General features: G+C 48.2%; 1 protein-coding gene across 1 annotated transcript in view; it reads right to left on the bottom strand.

The window, feature by feature from the left end:
* Vapb (VAMP associated protein B and C) overlaps window positions 1-22,380 on the bottom strand; it is a 38,482-nt gene that overhangs the window by 1,526 nt on the left and 14,576 nt on the right. The window contains exons 2-5 of the mRNA XM_021192501.1: window positions 15,450-15,602; window positions 6,419-6,522; window positions 3,609-3,689; window positions 1,857-2,033 (exon numbers count right to left, since the gene is read on the bottom strand). Of these exons, the coding sequence (XP_021048160.1) occupies window positions 1,857-2,033; window positions 3,609-3,689; window positions 6,419-6,522; window positions 15,450-15,602 (515 nt within the window). The remainder of the gene's footprint in view (window positions 1-1,856; window positions 2,034-3,608; window positions 3,690-6,418; window positions 6,523-15,449; window positions 15,603-22,380) is intronic.

Below are 22,380 nucleotides of genomic sequence, written 5' to 3'. Positions count from 1 at the left end.
CTCCCTCCCTCCCTCCCTCCTTCCCTCTCTCTCTCTCTTTCTCTCTTTCTCTCTCTCCAACACCAACCAACAACACCTCTCATCTCTCCATGAACCACAGGGAAAGGTCTTCAGAGAGGCAGCCAGGCTTTTCGGCCACGTCTCAGCCTCACCTCTGTCTACCTGCAGGTCAGAACTCTGCCCCATCTTGAACCCTCAAGTTTGTTCAGTCAACTCATCTCTGGGTGAGATCTCAGGTATTCCTAAGCTGCAAACCACAGCCAGCTGTCCAGCAGGGACCTACATCCCCTGCAGCGCTGGTGGCTTGGAACAGGTCTAGAGGACTGCCGAGTCAAGTATCCCTTCAACTTTTAAACACATACTCTGAACACCCACTGTCCTGAAGGGTAAAGAGGTAAACCTTCATTTGCCTTCTAACCAATGCGTGGCTTCTGGCCTTCAGGCAGGCAGACCACACCTACCACAATCCCCAGGACAGGAGAAAAATGAAGTGTCTGTCTTCCTTTGCTTCTGCTGCCCCCCTCCCCCCATCTAAAGGCCCTGCAGGTTCCTACAACGACCCTTTCCAGGCCCCAGTTCTGCACAGGGCCAATGCCAGGCTGTTCCATCCTGATGACCCCACACTGCTGACACTCTCTGTCCTTTTCCTCTGCTTCTTTATCTGCCAAATGCCAAGTGGAGTCTCCCGTGATCTGCAGCTCTCCACAGGCCTACTAAGAACATGGGTTGTAACCATCACTGTCTTGGCTCTCCCTCAGCCACATTTACAGGGAGCTCCCCAGGGCAGTCTGCTCATAGCTGCGCCCACAACGCCTGGCATACAGCAGATCTCACTAAGCAAAAAGGCAATGTCTGGCAGGATAAAGCACCCGCCACACACCGCACCCCACCCACATGCACATCAAGATGGCTCTGACATTACTTTAGAGAGATTCTGCTCGTGAGCAAGGCCAGCATCACAGTGCAGTGACAAATGAGCTGCAGCACTCGGTTAACTTTAAAACAATGGGCACAGCAAAATGCAGCATTTATTTTTTTGGGTTTACATAGAAGCTATCCCTACCTATAGATCACTTTAAAGGGTGCAGAACTCTGTTTTCTGAAGAGAAGCAAACCTAAAGAGAAGCTTCTGCAAAGACACTGAGGGCAGTTCCAAGCTGCCATCTTCCTGCATCTATTTCAGAGCTAATTCAGGGGAGTCGGCTTAAAGGAGTGTGCTGTGTGCATCTGCTGCCACAGCACGAAAAGAGGGGAAACCTATTACATGCTTGGGTGGTGTCATCAAGATTAAAAACAAATAGGCCTCAGAATTTAAGCTACAACCCAATATAGGATATTCCTATAATCAAGTGTTCAGGAATATCCACATCAAGAATATCCACATCAGCTAAATCAACATCAGGTATATCCACATCAGGTATATCCACATCAGGAATATCCACATCAGGTATATGCACATCAGGAATATCCACATCAGGTATATCCACATCAAGAATATCCACATCAGGAATATCCACATCAGCTAAATCCACATCAGGAATATCCACAGACAGATGCACAGTTCTCCAGCCACAAGTCAGCCAGAGACACACTCAGCAAATAGGCCTGAGACCCAAGACCTTGTGCAAACTGTGTGGACAGCAACATGCAAGGGAGCCTCTCGCCTCCCCAGTCAGCCTGACTTATCTACAGCCCATCTAGGTGCCTTGGCTTTTGAGAGCTGGAAGAAGGCTCTTCAAATATGTCCCCTTAAGAGAAAAAAGCAAGCAGATGCAAAGAAACAAAACAAACCCTCTAGGCTCCCCCTCCCCCACTTCCCAGCTATGACTGGACCCTGGAGGGTGGGCCTAAGGTACCTTCAGCTGCCTGCTCTCCTCCCGAAGTCTCTGCACCTCCCCCTGCAGCCGCCTGCACTCTTCCATCACCTTCTTTACTTCTGTGTCATCAAGGGGCGATGTCAGGGACTTTGCGGCTGCCGGTGCTTCTGTCTTGGATGCACTTGCAGGTATAATTTTATTTATTTCTACATCATGCTGTTCAGACATAAATGAGAGCCCAAGTGTTACCAACTATGTCAGAAAGGATTTTATGCAAAGTCGTCCTCGGCACACAAGACACAAGGCAGCATTTCATCCACACTGTGCAATGTCACATTTATTGTTTAAATGGATCACTTTATCTAATATCTTGATAATCTAAAGCTACCGGGCCCTAGAAATTATGAATAAGGGCAAATAATGAAGTTGGGCTGAGGCTAATACTTCAAGGGGGAGAAAAAGGGCCATGCATATTGCACTATCAAATTCCTGCCATGCAAAAATTAGCATACTGCAATTGTGCAAGCTCAGGAATTATCAGCTGCAAATTACCTTTGCAGGAGAGCTGAGCATCCCAGCAGTGGGGGCTGGGGATAGAAGGCCTAGAGAGTGCTACACAAAGGCCACCTATAGGTAGGGCCAAGGGCAACAAGGCTGGGAGTCAGCATGGTTCTGCTGGGGGGGGGGGGTCACAAACTCCCTGCATAAAAGGGGCCAGGGCACCCTCTTGGAGGATGAGCTAGTCAGTGGAAGTAGGGCTAGGAAGCACTCAGGATGGTCCCTGAGGTTCTAGGCAGCAATCTGAACATCAGACATTTAGCACCACCCTGTCCCCCACAGCAGGGAGAGGCCTGGAAGGCAGAGCCCAGGCCAAGTCCATTTATCATGGGACTGGGGTCAGGATCCATGTCTCCCTGCTTTTAAGTTAACTTTCCTGCAACAGGATGCTATTCTCTCTCCATTCAAAGAACTAAGATGCCAGTAGCTGATTACAGAGTAGAAGAAAACACGACACAGTTCTGACCCCAATCAACAGCATTCTTGGTGCTCATTACGATCATGTGAAGAAATACTGCAGAGCGTTTCCTCTTCCCAGCTCCTGCCATCACTGGTCCTCAGTGAGGGTCCAGATAAGTTACCACAGGGAGAGGGGGCAGCCAGGGAAGCAAGGGAAAAGAAGGGCTCCCAAAGGGGCAGTGAGCATACAGCAATGTCTACAAAAAACTGGAGTTACCCCTAGTGTCTAGAGAGCAGGGTCTGGATCATGCCTAACACTCCACAGTACACAGGATGCTGCTCCCAATCCAGCACAAAACGCCAACAGCACTGGGGCCAAGGGTTTCTCGTCTCAAGGCAGACCTGCTGGGCTGAAGTGATGTGGGGATGGGGAAGGGATGAATGCTGGGGGACGCTGACAAGAGCTGACCACCTGACGGATGATAAAGGCAAAGACTTCCATTTTGGTCTCCCTACTTTGCCATCCCAGCATTGATGACCTCGGGAGTCAACAGGCTGCACTTCTCAAGGGGAAACTGTTTCCGGTAGCCGCTTCCCCAAGGTTGACTTTAGAAAGCCTATCTGTTGACTTCAGCTTGTTTTTTTCCTTTATACATTAGAGGCAGGAAAATAATTTGCCAACTTAAATCTTGGTTTCACAGGAGACAGCATGCAAATCAGTACCAGCTTGCAGCATTTGATCACTGTTCGCTAGAGACATACTTACTGGTTAACTAGAGACATACTTACAGTTAACTAGAGACATACTTACTGGTTAACTAGAGACATACTTACTGGTTTAGCATTTTCTGCTGGCAATTCAAACACACATCTAAGTTTTGAATCCATAAGGTCTTCCGGTTTTGCCTCCTTCCACTAAAACAATTTAAATTTAATAATCAGGGTATTATCAAGCTGCTGGAAGAATAATTCTCCTCCTATAACTGACAATTTCAGAAAAATACTCTTAATGAGAAAGCCCTGATGTATATCAAATAAAGAACTTAAGTCTGCTGAGATTTCAATATTTTTAACATGACAAGATTAAATGCACTAGCTCTCCTGAATATTTATTACACTTTGCAAACCCTGCAGTCTTGCTGCCTGGCTCCTTAGAGCCTGTCCAAGCTCACTCGTTGCTGCTGTTTGGGCAGTACAGGCCTGGGACCATGGCTAAACAGGGTGGCCTGCCCTCTAGAAAGGCAATCCCAGGCCTCCCTAAGACAATGAGATTTACATGGCAGGGCAAACGGCTACCTAGTAAGCTGGAGGAGGAGTATCTAGCCCACCTTGGCACATGCCAGTGGGGCACATCCCACCGCAGTGACTGCAGGTGGCCCCGCCAAAGCTACCACAACCATCAGTGATTTTCTGGTATGTGCCCCTCACTGATGTCTCCATTCAGATGTAGAAGATGGGACTCCAGGAAGGGTTGAGAATGACAGACCAGTAGAGCAGCAAGATGACAACTCAGAAAAGGAAGACACCTACCCTCACCCTCCCAAGCATGCATGGCAACTAGGGACCTCAGTTTGTCTGGCACCAGAGCACTGCCACCCTAGGGGTAGCACAAGCATTCAATGTGACAGCACATCCCCACTCACAGGACCCCAGAGAGCTACACAGGAAGACACCAACACATGTGTATGCTGTTCTGTACAAGGCCTGTGATTGTGTGCCCACTTATGAGTCAGAGAAGATCACAAGAGGGCCAGTCTGGGTGCTCACTGCTGGTCAGCGGCCACTTAAGCGGTCTCAGAGATCTGTCTACCAACTACAAGGCAGACAGGCTTAACACTGCCTGAGCCAAGTCATCAAAACCCACCAAGGGGGGGACAAACCACCAGTAACATCACCTGAGTATGGGCCATTCCTACCCCCAAATTTGAATCTGAATTTAATGAGGAAATAGTCAAAGCCCTCCAAGCCCACCGAACTGGACCCTAAAGCAGTAAAACCCAAGGGGCCATGGGCTTTTTAAAAACCACAGGCCACTTTGGAGTACTCAGAGAGCACTGGATGGGTGAGCCCCTTTAGCTACTGATAACTCTAGGTCACTGTACTGACTGCATAGAGTGCTACGTAGTGAACAGTGTCCTTGTTCTGCAGGGCTCAGAGATAGTCAGCAGCCGTCCTCTGTAGGCAGCTAGCACAAGAAAGCCTATGACAGCTCAGGCAGCAAATGTTCACACACAGGATGTGGAGGCAGAAACAATCAGGCACTGCTCTTGGTCGCCTGCGTGGGGTCAGCTTAAGAGTAACACATGTTCCGAACAGCAGGGCTGCTGTGGGAGAGTCAACAGTTACCTGCATCCAACTCAGTTTCACTCAGTGGGGCATGTCCACAGTGCCCTCCAAAATGTGCTGCCCAAACACTTAAAACAGTTATTAAAGAACAGCCCACTGAGAAATAAAAGTCCCTTTATCAATGTGCAGCGCCCAGCCCTAATTACTTGGGTGACATGTCGGGCGTGGGCACACTCTCCTCAAAATCCTGTGGGCTGCATTTTTATGCCCAATTCACAGGTGGCCAAAACCTCAAGAAGCATCAACAAAGTCTGTTCAAAACAGACCACAGCAGTAGTAAAGGCAGGCCTCCACTTCAGATGAGGACAACCAAGCCCCCACCTTTCCAGCTACACCAGAGGAAGCCGGGCCAAAGTCACGGCCTGTCAATGGTCCACCATCTGTGCCTGTCATGTGTCCCTTCAGCACATAGACTAACACAACACAAATCTGGAAACTAAAGGTCAGAGAAATGCCCTGGGTTGGTCTTATGACAAGGTCTCACTCCAACTCAAAACTTGTCTCAACCTTCTCTTTCTGCACCAAGGTAGGCACCAATGCGATCAGCAGGCTCAAAGCAAAGCCTGAGCAGTGGGGGAGAAGCCCCCACATACAACTCAGAGACAAAGACAACTGCTGATAGGCTGTCTCTGAGCCAGATATTGAGGACCCATGTGCTGCCCCCCAGGTCCTGTCACCTGGAGTAGGTGAGGAGCCACCTTTGGGGAGAACTGCCATTCCAATCCCTCTTCTGGAAAAACAGATACCGTAAAATACTGCTTGCTTACAAAAAACAAAGGCGTCTTCATTTTACCAAAATTAGGGACACTGTTAAACATGTACGTACACGGGGGAGGAGGGATGGAAATGAAGGCAATTAAAGCACAAAGAAGCAGGGTCTGTTCAGAGACAGACAGCAGACGCTTAGTGTGAACAAGACCCAAGCTCCATCCTCAGCAAAGACTCGGAAGAACTCGCTGACTAGAACCGAGGAGAAGAGGAAAGCAGCACCAGGAAGTGTCATTGGGGAGGAGGGGCATTTAATGTGAAGCAAAGCCTTCTGGGTGTGAGCCTGGAGACAAGCCAGAAGCATCCTGCTGTGGTGCAGGAGAGGGAGGAAGAGGTCCACACGCACAGAGAATGGAAGCAGGTTCAGTCCATCGAGTCAGAGAAGAACAGCAGTGTAAAATGTTAAAGCTAATCATCAGAGTTAGGAGAACGCACCCCCTAACAGTTCGGCGCCCATCAACAGCAGAAAGGCATGCATCCGCCATGGCTGCCCTAGCGCACTGGAGAGAAGAAGACATGTTCGTACTTACTACTGCCTCCATGTCAGAAGTGTCGGGCGGGGCAAACAGAGACTGCACCATAAACTTGTGTTTACTTTTCTCATTGGGATCATAATCGAAAGGCTGTAACATCACTGAGAAAGAAAATATTTCATTAGAAGGGTCACAATGTGGTTATCAGAGTAGTTTGTCACGCTATACTTACACTGTGGAGTAAAACAGCTCCCCCGCTCTCCTATCTGGACCCTGAGGAAGGCCGTGGCCAGCAGGGACGTACAGCCTCCCCAAACCCCATCTTTCAGGTCAGCGGCTGAGGCCAGAAAAACTGGGGCCTGTCCCAGCCTGACAGCAGGTGCCAGCTGAACTGTAGGTGGGTCTGGAACTTGGGTGCCTGATTTCTGATACGAAGACTATGCGCTCACACAGAGCCACCCTCACCCATCTCACAGCTCTCACTGAAGACACAAAATGGGAGAAACACCAAAGTCCTATTTTTCTCAAGAAAACATTGCCAAATGATCTTTATCTTTTTGAGAAAGAAAACAGAATAACTCAAATCGTTTTCAGGATGGTTCGCTTTCGCTTCTCTCCACCCCATTTCCCACGCAGCTCATCAAGGTAAGGCTTGAAATATGATTTTGCCAATAGAATTCTGGAAATAGCATAAAAGCTGGATTTGCCACAGCAGGAAAAGCAATTCCAACTCCTGCCCTACCCCCACCCAGAACCCAGAGGAAGCTCACCCAAGGCACCCTGCTGTACTGAGGGAGTCTTGTATTCTGATTCACTTCCTCGGACCTGTTTCCCCATGACCCAGCCAGGCCCTGGAGGGCTGCTTCGTAACATACTCTCTCTGCTGCACAGCTTTAATAACCTTTGCCCCTAGTGGCCTTCCCTGAAACCTAAGTTCACAATCAGGGGACACCTCAGAGTCAGTGTGGGCCTTGCATCTCCGAACCAGAACCTAGGCCCCTGCTCCTCAGACTGCCATTACCCACTCCACCCTAAGAGGCAGCGCTGCTGTGGGAGGAGGGCATTGTTCTGTTGTCATCTTTCTGATTAAAACAAAAACAAAAAAACCTGAAATAGCACCTAGTTTCCTTAATCCACAAACATGCACATGCACACGCGCGCGCGCACATGCACACGCACAGAGGCACACACACAAACCCAAAGGTCTGCTTCACAGCGCCTGCTACTGTGTATCGAAGGATATCAGGCCTGCTGTCTGTCCTATGAGAGGTTTTTCCTTCCTAGATAGGCGGAGATAAAAGGCTAAGAGGGGCTCCTGCCTGGCTGATTCCAGGCTGACATTCCCACACTATGGGTCCGATCTGCCTGTAGTTGGTAGCCCACACCTTTAATCCAGCACTCTGGAGGCAGAGGCAGGTGGATCTCAATTTGAAGCCAGCTTGGTCTACAAAGCACATGCAAAGCCTGGGTCAACCCTAGTACTTAAAAAAAAAAAAAAAAGCAAAACAAAGAAAATGATTCTTGTCTGCCTCAGAGCTGTCTAAAGATGCTATTAACTTCCTGTCTGGGAGACCCACCCACCACGACAGCAGTGCCACACAGTGAATGAAGCAGACATGAGAAGCAGCCTATTAAGACGTCAGATTTGCAGAAGCTGTCAACAACGCCAGCCTTCCAATTTCTTTGAGAATAGCTACTTTCATAAAAAGTATTACTACTAACATGTAATTGATGGATTGTAATTTTTAAAGAAATCAGTCATTTAAAAAATTTTAATAAGCCGAGCGTGGTGGAGCACACCTTTAATCCCAGCACTCAGGAGGCAGAGGCAGGTGGATTTCTGAGTTCGAGGCCAGCCTGGACTACAAAGTGAGTTCCAGGACAGCCAGGACTACACAGAGAAACCCTGTCTCGAAAAAACCATTAAAAAAAAAATTAATATAATAAATATCACTACAGCTCACAAAGACCTGCTACACTCTTTGGGGTCTTCAACTGTCAGTAACACAAAACGTTTAGAGACTACACAGGAGCGAGCATGGCTGCCACATACATGGCACCCTTCCTGGACTGGTGCCTATGGGCAGCCTTTTTATAGGCAATCTAAAGATAAAGGGGCTATCTGCACCCATGCTTGAGCCACAGGGGCAGGTCTGCAGCCAGCACTGCATATGGTCCCTGTCCTACTCTGAGCAAGCATATACCTCAAGACCTCAAAACTGCAGCTTTGCCTACAGCCTCACTACCCCACTCCTGGTCTACAGCATCCTGCCTACAGCCTCACTATGCAACTCCTGGACTACAGCATCCTGGTCTACAGCCTCACTACCCCAATTCCTAGACACAGCACCCTACCTGCTCAGCCCCATAGTGGAGAGCCCAGAGAACCACTTGATGGCAGGGCACACAGGCAGGCCTAATGGTGGCTAGTCACAATTCCTAAGTCAACATACACTGATGTTCAGGGCCACAGTGAGGATGACCAGAGAACCTCGGCCAGGAATGGGAACCAGGGCCTCTGGAGTGCTATTCTAAGAAGCTCTGGGTATATGGTGGAGACCTGCCCCTCCTCCACTGCAGAAACAAGAAGAAAAGCAGCTGTCTGCCTCGCACTGGCTGTCCTTTTTGTAGATGACACTCTACAGACCCTTGATACACCTAGGACCCACCCCCTGCCTCATGGAGCCCTTCACGTACACCACCGAGTTCCTGTTCCTCAGCTGCCACCAGCTCCTGTCAAATCCAGTCTCAGCAGAGATTTTATGAGAACATGGAGGAATAAATGTTGGTCAGCGCTAGCTCGCTGCAAATTGTGGCACAAATTATGTACTTTTTCCATGACAGGCTATAAAAGAGCTTCCCATTAACTTAATTTATTTCATTTAAATACCAGAGACACTGATGATAAAAACCCTAAGTGAACCGTCCCTCCTTTCAGAGCGCATCTGCTGACAGAACATTAAAAGAGGCCTGTTACCAGGAGACAACCTGGGCTCAGTCACCCCTCACCCACACTGGGATGAGGACATAGCCTGCTGCATTAGGCATAAAGGTAGGACCCTTGTGAAGAATCTTCAGGGTCATGAAGAAGTGGATCGATCACACCAGACTTCCCTCAAAAGAGGAAAAACCGGGCCACTTAAAACACACACTGGCTTAGAAAATAACGATCTGATTAATCACAACATAAAGGCTGCTTCCAGGGAGCCAGGCAGCCAAGGCCGTCTTCATGTACACCACAGTGGGTCAGGCAAGTAAGGAAGGAACGCCTGAAGAGCTCCATTGCTCAGTCTCGGAATCTCGCCTGAAGATGTCTCCACATTCGACAAAACCACAACCACTTGTCTCTCACTCACTCACTCTCACTCTCTCACTCACTCACTCTCTCACTCACTCATTCTCACTTGCTCTCACTCACTCACTCTCACTCACTTGCTCTCACTCTCTCACTCACTCTCTCACTCACTCACTCTCTCACTCTCTCACTCACTCACGCTCTTCGTCCCAAGCAGAAGTTCTGCAGACCTGTTTCGTTCCCACCAAATGAGCTTTCTAGACCCAGGAAGACACCCACAGCCCCCCCCCCCAGCACTCAGATGATAACTTCCTGTAACAGCAGCTACTGCCCAAGCAGAAGACACCCAGTGGAGTTGCTCACATCCTCTGGGCTTCCTCCCTCCTTTCATAGAAGAGCACGATCTACCAACTCAATGCATTTGCGGCAATGTCGTCGGCACCCCTGCCCTCTATTTAAACAACAGAAGACAAGTGTGAGCTTCTTACAGCTAGGGTGATTAGCATGGCCATGAATGCTGGACTCTAGCCTCAGGCAACTGGGCAGGTCTCAAGCTCTTGCCATGAGTAAGTTCATTATTTCCTTCAGGGGCCACCGGGACTACTTTCCTGGGTCTGTACTATTATAACTAACCTCACCTGGTTATAAGAACACTGTTGCTCTACCTGTGTCCTCCATGGGCCTCTCTGGCTCAGGTGCTCAGCTCAGGTAACAAACACCTGGCAGTCTGCTCCATCTGTTTGTACAGAGCCCACGGTGCAGCCCTCAGCCTTTCTTCAGGATCGAAAAAGAGGATGCATGTAACAGGCTGTACAGGTCAAACAGCAAGGCCCCTCGCCCTTCCTATGCCATAGCTAACAGCAGAACACAGCCTCCCAGTGTAACTGTGCACCCTGAGCCCCACCAAGTGTTAGCTGATCTCAGGGAGACTGAGACAAACCTCTGAGGGCTGCCCATCTACAACAGAGACCAGTGTAGCCCAAGGCAGGCAGGGGCAGTTCCTGTGCCTGGCAACCTCTCTCACCTGCTTTCTGAGTGCTCACAGCCAGGACTCTCCCAACTACCTTGTCCTCTCCCTTCCTTCTGCAATGAGCTGGCACTGAAGTTACAAAGAGCAGGTAGGATGGGACTTCAAGGGGAGTCAAAGACACCACCTACAAGGACAGACTGAGGGACCTTTCAGCTCCTTCTGCTGCCCCAAACTTTATAGACTGTACCCCTGGCTCACCTTGCAGAGCCAAAAGGTACCTTTCAGCTAAGTATCTCTTGACCAGTCTTCTAGGTTCTGCCCTTGGGTCATATTCATGAGAAGATGGGAACAGTCTTCCCAAGAAGTCTGTGTCCTACAGCAAGATCTGAAAGGCTGTAAGCACAAGTAAGCTACGTCTTTGTTGGTAAAATACTTAAGCCATAATCTAACCTGGTGAGAAGATTAGAGACTCATCTTAAACCGCAGCCTCGGCTGCTCTTATCTGGGGGTGGTGAGGACGGCTCCTGGAGACCATCCAGTTAAAGGGCCGCACTCATTTATCAGAGCCTTCCAAAGCAAGGACTGGATCCAAGGAAGTCCCCACAGCAGCCCCTCTGTCCACACTGGAAGACAAATGCCAGGCTTCTTTGTCAACAGGTTGAGTACACTTCTACCCGGAGGCTCAACACCGGAATGCCGCAGCCCCAGCTGCTTGGTCCAATGTCAGTAAACAGCAACATCGCCCTGAGCCAGCACCATCATAAACGGATTAATTATCAATTGTAATACTACCCACTTACATTAATTGACCAACATCCCCATCCCAAGAGCTGCTGCTGATACTCATCCTGTCCTCCACACTTCACTGGAAGAACTTTATGTTTAAACATAATTAAAATGAGTCCTGAAGGAACTCAGAAACCAACATGCCCCCTCTGCTCTGAATTCCAGTTTAAAACACAGATTCAGATACTGGGAGACCTATCCTGGGCTTTAATCCACCTTCAATCCGAGGGAACACTGAGTAAAGTGAGTCTGTATCTAGATACCGGTGTCTTTAATGATTCTGCCCATGCCCCCTGTGGACACTCTGCATGTGTAATGCGCTTGGCATAGGGACAGGCAATGTGCACAACTGAACTGCAAATAAAAGCTCACCACTTCGTGGGATTAGAATTCACAGAGGTTATACAAATACTAAATTTAATGTCATATTACAGGAAGTCAAAGTAATTTTGATGGGCTCATAATTCTATCTCTTTACCTGCTGTACATGCTGGCAAACACGGTTTCAAATATTAATGGAAAAGTCCCTCATTATTAAACTGCGTCATTAAAAACAAGATCCGCCACCACTAACAGCCTTCTACAAAGACATCTTCAGAAATTACATGCTTTAAAAAATATTTCCCTGCCATACAATTTGAAAGATACTTAGTTCTGTAAAGCTAGAACCCTGCTGCCCCACCCCCACCCCGCCAGACCCCAGGAGAGATGAAAGCAGGGGTTCTCCCTCCCAGGTCCTCTGGGAAGTCTCCTTCCTTCCAGCAGGCTCACCTCTGCACGCCTGTGGGTCAAGGTGCAGATGCACAGGTGCAAGCCCAGCCCTGAAAGCCAGGAGCATCGGAGCCCAAGCCTTGGCCCTCGGGAGCAGCCACTAGCCGGGCAGTGTCTCAGAGTAAGCAGACTGCTGAGCAGTACAGAGGATAAAGACAAAGGAAGGCCCAGAGCACTTCACTTGGAAATGTCCACACATCACACTTTACCCTCTGTCCACCTGCACCTGGACTGCCTGGGTTACTGACAAGAACCCCATGCACATAGATTTGTTGTGTCAGAGCCTGCGCTGTTGAAGTGTGACTTAAGGTCAGGTTCACTGGGAAGGCAAGCAGAGCACCCTGGGTGTGGCTGGGGAATCGCTATCCATGCCTGCCACCACCAAGATGCCAAAGACAATGCCTTTAAAGGGCCAGCCCTATCCCTCCCATCCCCCTCCAACTCCTGCTCCCTCCCCCCTCCCCCAGCCTCTTACATGGATGATCTATAGCCTTGTCTAATAGCTAGCACCTCCCAGGGGTCTTCAGAAATGCAGGGATACACTAACCCTGTCCTTTCCAGATATCCTGGGACACTCTAGGTACTAAGTAGAACCAGGCTGATACAATTTTAAGTTTATTTCATGGCCACCATTTTGTAAATTACAAAGGAAAATTCACTCATAAGTACATGTGCTTTACAGGAATTCACACAGGCTATGCATATGTAAAGTGCATAGAATCCCTTTGCTTTTTTAAGGTAATGCAAATGCTTTCTGCAGGCACCGTGGCACCAGCTGAACGTGCACAGGTGACCAGGCTGGCAAGATGTCAGCCAACGGGATCAGGGCAGGCCTAGCTTCACGCTTGAGCTTCCTAACCTCTCAGTCATAAGTGGGTGTGAGCACACTAAGGACACTGTTCTGCCTGTGCACCTGCCTTCTCCAGGAACTCTGGCTTACCATACTGTCACCCCAATAGCTGCATTCCTCAAGGAACAGGCATGGACAAGCACAGCGCTTCCCAACCCAAGATGTGCACGTGTAGAATGTGACATTTGTACACCCAGCACCTAAAACTGAACAGGCTGTGCCACTCTCCTGGTCCCCACGACCACCACCACCAGATGGGGGTTCCACAGCAACTCTTCTCATGTGCACTCCTACCTCAGCAGGAAAAAGCTGCAAACATGTGTCTTATTCAGTCATTCCTCCTGTGTCCTCAACCCTATGATGCATTACATTTCAGACTCATTCTCAGGCTGCCCAGGCAGCAACACAGAAACACAGAAGAACATCTGCCTATATCCCAAATGGCTGACAGTCACATAACAGAGACCACGTGATGGGGAAGGAGCACATCCATGCTGGCTCTTTATTTTCTAATTTGCAGAGAGAAGACTCAACACAAAAGCTGCCTTCAACAAGGAGACACTGATCAGTCAGAAGCCTCCTGAGACAGTAAAAGACTTGCTCCTGGTGAAAGATACACACAGGCACTCAGACACACACACACACACAGGCGCACACACACATGCACACATGCACACAGACACACACGCACAAACCCTCCAGCCACTTACCATCTGTAACATCAGAAGGCACACCTACACAGGCACTCAGACACACACACACACACACACGCACGCACACGCATGCACACACACATACACACACATGCACACACACACACACATACATACACACACATGCACACACATACACACACACATGCACACACACACACATGCACACACACACACACACACACACACACACGCGCGCGCGCGCGCGCGCACGCACAGGCACACACACACAAACCCTCCGGCCACTTACCATCTGTAACGTCAAAAGGCACCTACACTGCACAACTCCCTGCTAAGATTATGTTACTCAGATAACCAGGCTGCCTGTTTCATATGAAAATTGGTGATTTTCATCTGCTAATAAACTCAAATTTTCTGAAATGCGTTAATGATAGAGAAATTGGCAGATGGCAGTTTAAAAAAGGAGAAGGCTTAGACAGTTCAACACAGGCCCTCTGGCACCACGCGGAAGGGGGTAAGGCCATTAGAATCCAGCTGCCCCAATCTCAGCAAAAAACTTGAGACACTCAGAGAATCAAGACATCACATCCTGACCACTCCCTCTCAGCAGGCCAGACGCAGAGCACTACCACCCCGTGATTCAAAACAGACACAAAACAGAAGGGACAATGTGTCCTGCAGAGCACATGATGGCACTGTGTGGGGTCCAACACTGGGAGCCCTTCTACAGGGCCGGCTACCAGCTAACTGCTCCTGACTGAAAGTCTGACTCCTAAGTCCAGACCTGGCCCTGCAGACTCAGAGAGGGACACACAGGGGAGCTGGGGCAGGTGCTCCATAATGAGAGGCACCAACAGAGGCGAGGAATCAGAGTCTGAGATAATGAAACACCTTGTATCTTTCCAAAGAGGTGAATCATTTTCTTTTAGGTGTCAAATGAATAGCCAAATGTATCACAATCAAAATCTACCATGGAAAAACCCAGACAGGCACTCACTTCAAACGAGAAGTGGCTTCTCACGATGCTGAAGCTGAGGGACACTGAGTCACTGGTGTCTAAAGGATATGCACTCCCCCACAGATCCTCTGAGCATCACGAATTCTAATGAGCTGCAAGTTGACCAGTCTCTAAGTACATTTAAACCCTAACATATCACTCTGGCTTCCTTAGTTCTGAAACTCAATTTTCAATTTGGGCACTTATCAGCATCTTTTCAGAAGTTGGCCTTTGGAAAACGTATGCAGCCTCACAGAGAAGGGGGGCATCAGAACACACAAGGCCCACAGCCTTGCCTGTGCATCTCTCTTCAGCCCCACCTCCTCAGCTTTCAGGGGGCAAAGTGTACCTCCAATTACTAGATGGCATGAGCAATGTCACAAATCATTCAGCATTAAGAAAATAATGCTATTTAGCATTCTCCCACAAAGCAAATTTGTTATTCAGCCCCTTCTGATTTGTCAAGGTGCAGACTGAATTCCAAAATAACAGAGGCCCTGCTCTACAGCCAACTCTACAGCCACCACTTTAATTCTGCAGTGGCTACTAAGGTACTGAGGCTTTGAGACATACATTATGGAAAGTCAGAGGTGATAAGGCACCAACTATTGTACCCAGAGGTGGGATAGGAGAGGTGGAGAGACGCCTGTAGCTTCCTGTACTACCCTGAACTGCCTGCTCTGACAAGGCCCTATGACTCTGGGACTTTCGGAACCCACCCATGACCTCGAGGCTCAGGACTTACCAGACACATTGAGAGAGGCCCCGGCATCAATGACCCCACTGTTGGGCCGCACACAGTACCTGCGAGGTGCTGTGGTCTTCACTTTAAAACATACATTTCGGTCTGTTGGGTTGCCAAGCTTTAGGTTGGTGGTGACGACATCAGTGAAGGGACCTATGTGGAGAGAAAGACACTAGTTGGTATCCTATAAGGAAAGTAGGAGCTCAAGAAGATAGGAGACCCCTGTGAGAGCTGAAAGGACATAGACACACTACAGTCCAAATCCGACAACAGTCACTCATGCCCAACATTCACTCGCACAGAACCACAGTGGAGTTCGGCAGAAACTGAACAAAGGAGCAGGCATGGGTCCCCTTTGACAACTCAGAGCAGAGTGTCAGGGGTCAGGTGGACTTTGGGAGGGTGGGATTCTGTATACAGGAAAATGCCTACCAGTGTGTCTGTAAGGACAGCCGACGTTTTCAGAGCCCTGCTAGCAGCTCTAAGCACTGAGGCTCCCAAGAAGCCTGGAGCCACGTTTCGTGGCCCTAGGCTGTTGTTCATTACTATTACATATTCATTTCCTACTTTATTAGATTTTTTTAATTAAAAAAGTAAAACATGCTTCTTAAAACAAACCAAACAATGAGAGATGTATAAGGAGAAGTTAATAAGCTTCCCTTTGTGCCCGAGGTAACTAACCTTAACCACGGAGGTGCTTGTCCAACTATCTAGATTTAGTAGCAATGTACAGACCACACAATTGTTTCTTGCTAGCCAATCTACACCTGAGCAAGTGGACATCCAATCACTAGGCTTCTTAGGGTCAGTTGGAGGGGAGGCCTCTCTTGTCATGTGTGCATGCAAGTGTGTGCTCTGTGTGTTGCTATGGAGCCAACCCAGGGACCTGTGCTTATATACCCAGTCACTGAGCCACATCCCCAGGCCTACATCCACTTCATGTTTAACTATTTTCAACAAGAGTAGCACATCTTTGTTTCCTATAGGCAGGCTTTCCACTCCCACCTTCACAGTTACAAGCAAGCAGGGGAGGGGGTTCTGTTTCCGTGGTTACAAAGAATATCTACCAGCTCACCTGTCACATCTCAGAAGACCCAACAGACACTCGACAATGTGCTCTAAAACGCTTGCAGTGACTCTCGGCTGCTGAGGGCAGGATTATCCTTTGTCCATCCCAGTCCCCAGCCCTGTCTGGGCTCAGTAAAGGTCTCCAGACACATGTACCAAGAAGAAAACTACTCAGGGTTACTTCCTGAAAAATGAGTGCCTCAGGCTGGCTTCCTCTGAGGTAATCAAAGTATGAAATACCCACTGAATAAAAGCTTAGCTTAAACACAAATGGTGGCTGGGCTGAATCCAAAATCAAGTCTATAGCACCCAGTGCAGCTCCAAGGAAGCACTGAGCTGTCCACATGGGATAGATGTCCATGACAGGGGACAATCTAATCATGAGACAATTCCCACATTTGCTAATGGACAATCTTATCTGTAAGAAGGCCCAGATAAGCAGTCTGTGACTGCAACCTCACTGTGCCAAACACGAGCACTCCCAACACGGTTACTCGGCTTGGCTCTGGTCACCAGTCACACTCATGCAACTTCAGAGTGGAAGCCTGGTGCCATGTCCATACAGGAACCCAGGGTAGATGGCAACTCAGTGATAGTACCTGCTATTCCATCAGCCCCTCCTCTACTCCCCTGGGCTGCAGTTCGCTGCCTGCAGGGATGCATGCACTGCAGTCCATGTGACAAGGTGGCTAGCGTTTGACAATCATTTACCTAGAGGCTCTTCTCATATCAGGGACAGCACCAGGGACAGACGTCTGAGCACCTGAAGGTCTCCTCCTGCTACCTGTCTTCAAGAAGTCCTGACTCCAGTCCTCTAGGAACCAGGCTGAAGACAGGGGAGGACTTCCTGAAGGATCTGGAATGCAGCTACATCCAGAACTGACTCCCCTGAAAACCAACCCCTTCCCCCACTGGGAAAGCATGGGAGACAGCTAGCCCTGGCCCAAAGGGTTTGTAACCACAGGGAAGGAGAGCTGGATGCTGGAGGCAACAAGTTCTTGGCCTCCAGAGAGAAATAAGACACTTGGTGTTAAGACAGTCCAGGGGTGTGTGGGACAGCAGCTCTCTGGAATTCTACCCTATCCCACCTGCACTGCATGTAGGCTGACTCATGGGAAGACAGGGAGGCTGATACCCCTTTACTTAAGGTGAGGATCACTTCAGTAAGCACAGTCTATAAAAAGGAGAGCTAAAAACAGCTCTGCTTTTCTAGGGCCAAAGACAGTGGTAAGCCCTACAAGCCTGCACGGGTACAACTCGCAGTCATGAATTTCACAAACCACCAAACCCGCTCTGCAAGTGTGGGTATTCAGGGAATTCTAGGGGCAGGGGCAGGAGCGGGGAGGTGGGGGGGAGTCACTCATGAAAGGGCCCATCTCCAGCATTAATAGAACTATGGAAAAAGGCCAGGCACAGTGTGTCGTGCCTATTATCCTGAATTTGGGAAGGTGGAGGCAGGAAGATCAGAAGTTGAATGTCATCTTTTGGTATATGACAAGTTCTAAGCCAATCTACAATACAAAAATAAGCCCTGTCTCCAAACAAACAAACAAACAAACAAATGAATAGGAAAATCTACGGAATGCTCATTGAGCCTCAAGAGTGCGGACATACCATCAGTTCAGATAAATAACATATCCACCACACCATATAGACATCCCACCATGGAGAAGATACAACACTTACTATGCCCACCACAGTTTCCAGTGTCTCCCCTTCGGCTCCCCATTAAGTTGGGGTGGGGAGCCCAGTTGTAGGCTTCACCAACATCTTCTGGGATTCTATAAACATAAGCTAGATTCCACTGACTGAGCACGCTGTGGCAAGTTACCCAGGTCTGCCTATTATGTGGCAATATAAATGGTATTTCAATTTACATGAATCACATAAAAGATGGCCTAAATTATTAAAAGACAAGCAATATTGGTAGCAGTGAATGGGATAAAATAAGCTGTATTTCTCCCCTAGTACCCCGCCTTGGGTCTGGAGGGAGCTATGCTGGAAATCTATGCAGTGCAGACATCACTGGTAGAGCAGCAAAGTCTCATGGGTAAAAATCAAGGCATTTTGCTAAAACAGGCCAATCCTCTTCGCCCCACTCTGGGCAATTTACTTCAAGAATTTTATTGAAAATAGATTCGATTTGAGTAATTACAGGAGATAAACCGTGTTAGTGCTTGCCTTTCCCCTGCACTAATGAATTAGAACACACAAAAACCTCAATAAAAATGATGGGAAGGCTTATGAGCATCATTCAGATTTTTCCTAGTCATTTTCATTTCATAAAACTGCCATTTCCATTAAAGCGTTATGTAAAAAATGGGATTTTATTCCACAAACATGCATATTTATCACCAATGAACTTAAACATTGCTTATAAAATTCAGTCAATTTTACAAATGAAATCTTCAAAAGTTAAGTTTTTTTCTTTTAAGAGATTGAAAAAAATGATTTGTGTCTCCAGAGTGGGAGCACATCACATCCTTTAATTACTTTCTTCCATGTCCTCTATCCCTTGGTCCAAATATCTGTGTGAAATTAGAAACTCCACATCTGGGGCTGGTGAGATGGCTCAGTGGTTAAGAACACTGACTACTCTTCCAAAGGTCCTGAGTTCAAATCCCAGCAACCACATGGTGGCTCACAACCATCCGTAACAAAATCTGATGCCCTCTTCTGGAGTGTCTGAAGACAGCTACAGTGTACTTACATATAATCAATTAATCAATAAATAAATATTTAAAAAAAAAGAAACTCCACATCTCCCACAGAGAATGAGCACAGAGAAGCAACCCCAACCTGGATTCCAGATGTGTTTGAACCTTCTCTTCTCCTGTGTAACAGGCTGACTGAATTCTTCCTTCCCCTTGTTACAGCTCTGTGCACCTGCAAACATTTACTAAGGATGATAAGGTTGTTCATAAACCAGTACTGACTAACAGAACTCGAACTTCCCCCACTTTTTCTCTGAGAGATTAGATCCAGGAAAGCCTGCCATAAACCACCTGCAGCCCCCCCCCCCCAGGCCCTACTGCTTGCCTCTTTGTCTTCTTTAATTACCTAAGAAAGATCTGAATTCCACCTGATGAAGAAAGCAAAGATCACAGACCCAAAGAAGCACGGTATCTGTAAAAGGAGACGGGGAGGACAGACCTTGTGTTGCAGGTCACAGGACACAGCTCAGACTTAAAGTTCAGGGAGGAAGCCCCAGGTGCAGGGGTTCTCCCCAGAGACAAGGGATTCAAGCCAGGAACCAGTGACCCGCATGTGGGATCCCAGCGGCTGAGGCAGAAGGCCCGTGAGTTCAAGGTCAGCCTGAGCCACACAATGCACACCAGGAAATTCCAGGCTAGGACTAAGATCCTGTCTCAAACAGAACAAAACAAGACAAGAAGACTAGATAAATTTACCAATGAGAAATATCCAGGTAATACCTGAGTGTTTCCCCAGCTTCCCATGGACTGAACACTTTTGGTGACTGTTGCCCAGAGAGCATCATTAACATGGAACTCCTCCTGCTTGGGAATCCAAACACCAACTTCACAAGACAGCAATGTGAGAGTTCACATTCAGCAACTGCACAGGCCACAGTGAGAAGCCCAGGGGGTTGGGGCTCAGCCTGAGCCTTTCTCATCTGCAGAATTAAGTCTGTTTTAAGACTCTGCCTAATAAGTGGTAAGACTATATGATGGAAGAGGAAAAGATAGCATTTTTTATTTTTAACACAGCAATTCAATCCTATTAGAAAGTAAAGATTACCTTGTCTGGGCATGATGGCTCCCTCTTCATTCCCAGCTCTCAGGAGGCAGAGGCAAGAAGATCTCTGTAAGTGAGTGAGTTCAAGTCCAGCCTAGTCTACACAGCAAGTTTCAGCCACCCAAGGCTACACAGTGACACCCTGTTTCACAATGAATAAATGAATAAATCCTAAGTAAGACTCCCGGAAGGTAACATGGAAGGGAATCTAAATGACTCGGGAGACTTTTTAGGGAAACTAGCAAGGTGGAATGCAAGGAAGAGTCAGTAATGAGCTGGACTTCATCAGAACGCAAAGCTTGTGGGGTAAGCAGGGCTCTGAAGAAGGGGTGCCTAACACTCAAGAAGCCCCGGAACCCATCCCCAACACTGAAAAAAATTAAATAAATAAAAACAGAAGCATCTGCCCTGCTGAGGAATATTGCTGACAGGATGGAGGGACAAGAGCCACAGACCAGGAGGGCTGTGTAAAGACACGCCCGATAACGGATCATCTGCTGGACATATGGGGAACTCCTGGAACCCAACAGCAAGGAAACATGCCACCTGGTTTAAAAACAGACAAAAGAGCTTCAGGCATCGCACTAAACAAGCTGAAAACACAACGAGGTGTCACCACTTCTTCCTCCTGTGGCTAAAGTCCAACGCTGAGCACCAAATGTGGGGCACACACAAGGCCACCAGATTTACATGGGTGCTGTGGAACATGGTCTATGCAGCCACTTTAAGGGACAGTCAAGTATTTTTTCTTTTTCTCTTTGTGGTTCTATTCAGACTTGAACTGAGGCTACGCTAGATCAGGGCTCTAACTCTGAGCTGTGCCCTAAGCCCAGCTGGGTGCCATGCTTCCTGGCATTCTCTCTTCATCTAGCGTGTGCCTCAGACTTGAACTGAGGCACACGCTAGATCAGGGCTCTAACTCTGAGCTGTGCCCTAAGCCCAGCTGGGTGCCATGCTTCCTGGCATTCTCTCTTCATCCCCATACTGTTAATGAAGGCTTAACAGCCTCACCAGAACAATGTCCACCACAGAGGCAAAACAAAGTCCTTCAGAAGGAGAATACAGTAAACTATGGAACATCTAAATGTAGATAATAGTAGTAGTAGTAGTCCACGGAAAGGCATGGCAGGAACTTAAACTCACATTTGAAGTGACAGTCCCCATGCCACCATGCAGCATTCGGGAAAGAGCACAGCTACAGGGCAAACAGGCCTGGGCTGACAGTGAGCGCCTGCCAGCCATTGGCAGACCCCAGGGTAGACAATGAACTTCAGTGGGCAGCTGCTCTGTTGGGGGCCTCTTTTTCTGCCCGATCTCCATGAACCACCACCATCTATAGAAAAGCTATATTTTATAAGAGGAGCACTGGGCATGCTGCACCCACATGTCCACGGGATTCTGTTTCAAATGCACACAGGCGCAGGTGCACAGGGAAGGGTCGCTGACCCTCTGTTTGGCACAGAGACCCCTTCTCTTCCTCTTCTAGAGCTCGTGAAATCCTAGCTTATAAATATGCATCATTCCTGTGTGAGACTTTGAAATTCACACTGCATGTACTACCACACAAGTTACACAGCACCCTGACATGTAATACTCCGGGTCTCAGCCTTCCATGCAGGAGCTTAAGTTATTAGCTAGGCTGCAGCTTGAGAATGCACAAAAGGCTGCATTATTTTCCTCTCCTAGAAACCCTTCCCTCTCCATAACCCTACAAACAATAAGCGGTCACATTCACTTCAACCCTGCAGAGAGCCTTTGGGCAGAAGCAAAGACCTTTGCTGGAGATTGCCAGGACAATAAACACAGTCCTCGAGGTCTGAGTACAACAGCCTTTATACATAGGAAAATATATTAGGAGACATGGGCCTTCTAAAGTCAAATCTGCTGTTTATGTTTATCCCGTCACAGTCTGTTTTTATTGAATATCAAGTCCTGCTGCTTCCCCTACCTGACTGTAAGGCCTATATTTGTTCCATTACAATGGAAACAACAAATCACATGATTCTGCCTCTTGCTCACACTGGTGGTTTGCACCGAGAAAAGTTCCAGGAACAGTACAGCAGCTTAGCAAGGCCGGAAGTGGAGGGCCAGGCAAGGACCCCAAGGC

Source organism: Mus pahari, chromosome 3, assembly GCF_900095145.1.
Source record: "Mus pahari chromosome 3, PAHARI_EIJ_v1.1, whole genome shotgun sequence".
Classification (NCBI taxonomy): Eukaryota; Metazoa; Chordata; class Mammalia; order Rodentia; family Muridae; genus Mus; species Mus pahari.
Note: the sequence above shows the minus strand (reverse complement) of the source record. Positions and strands in the feature narration are given on the sequence as shown.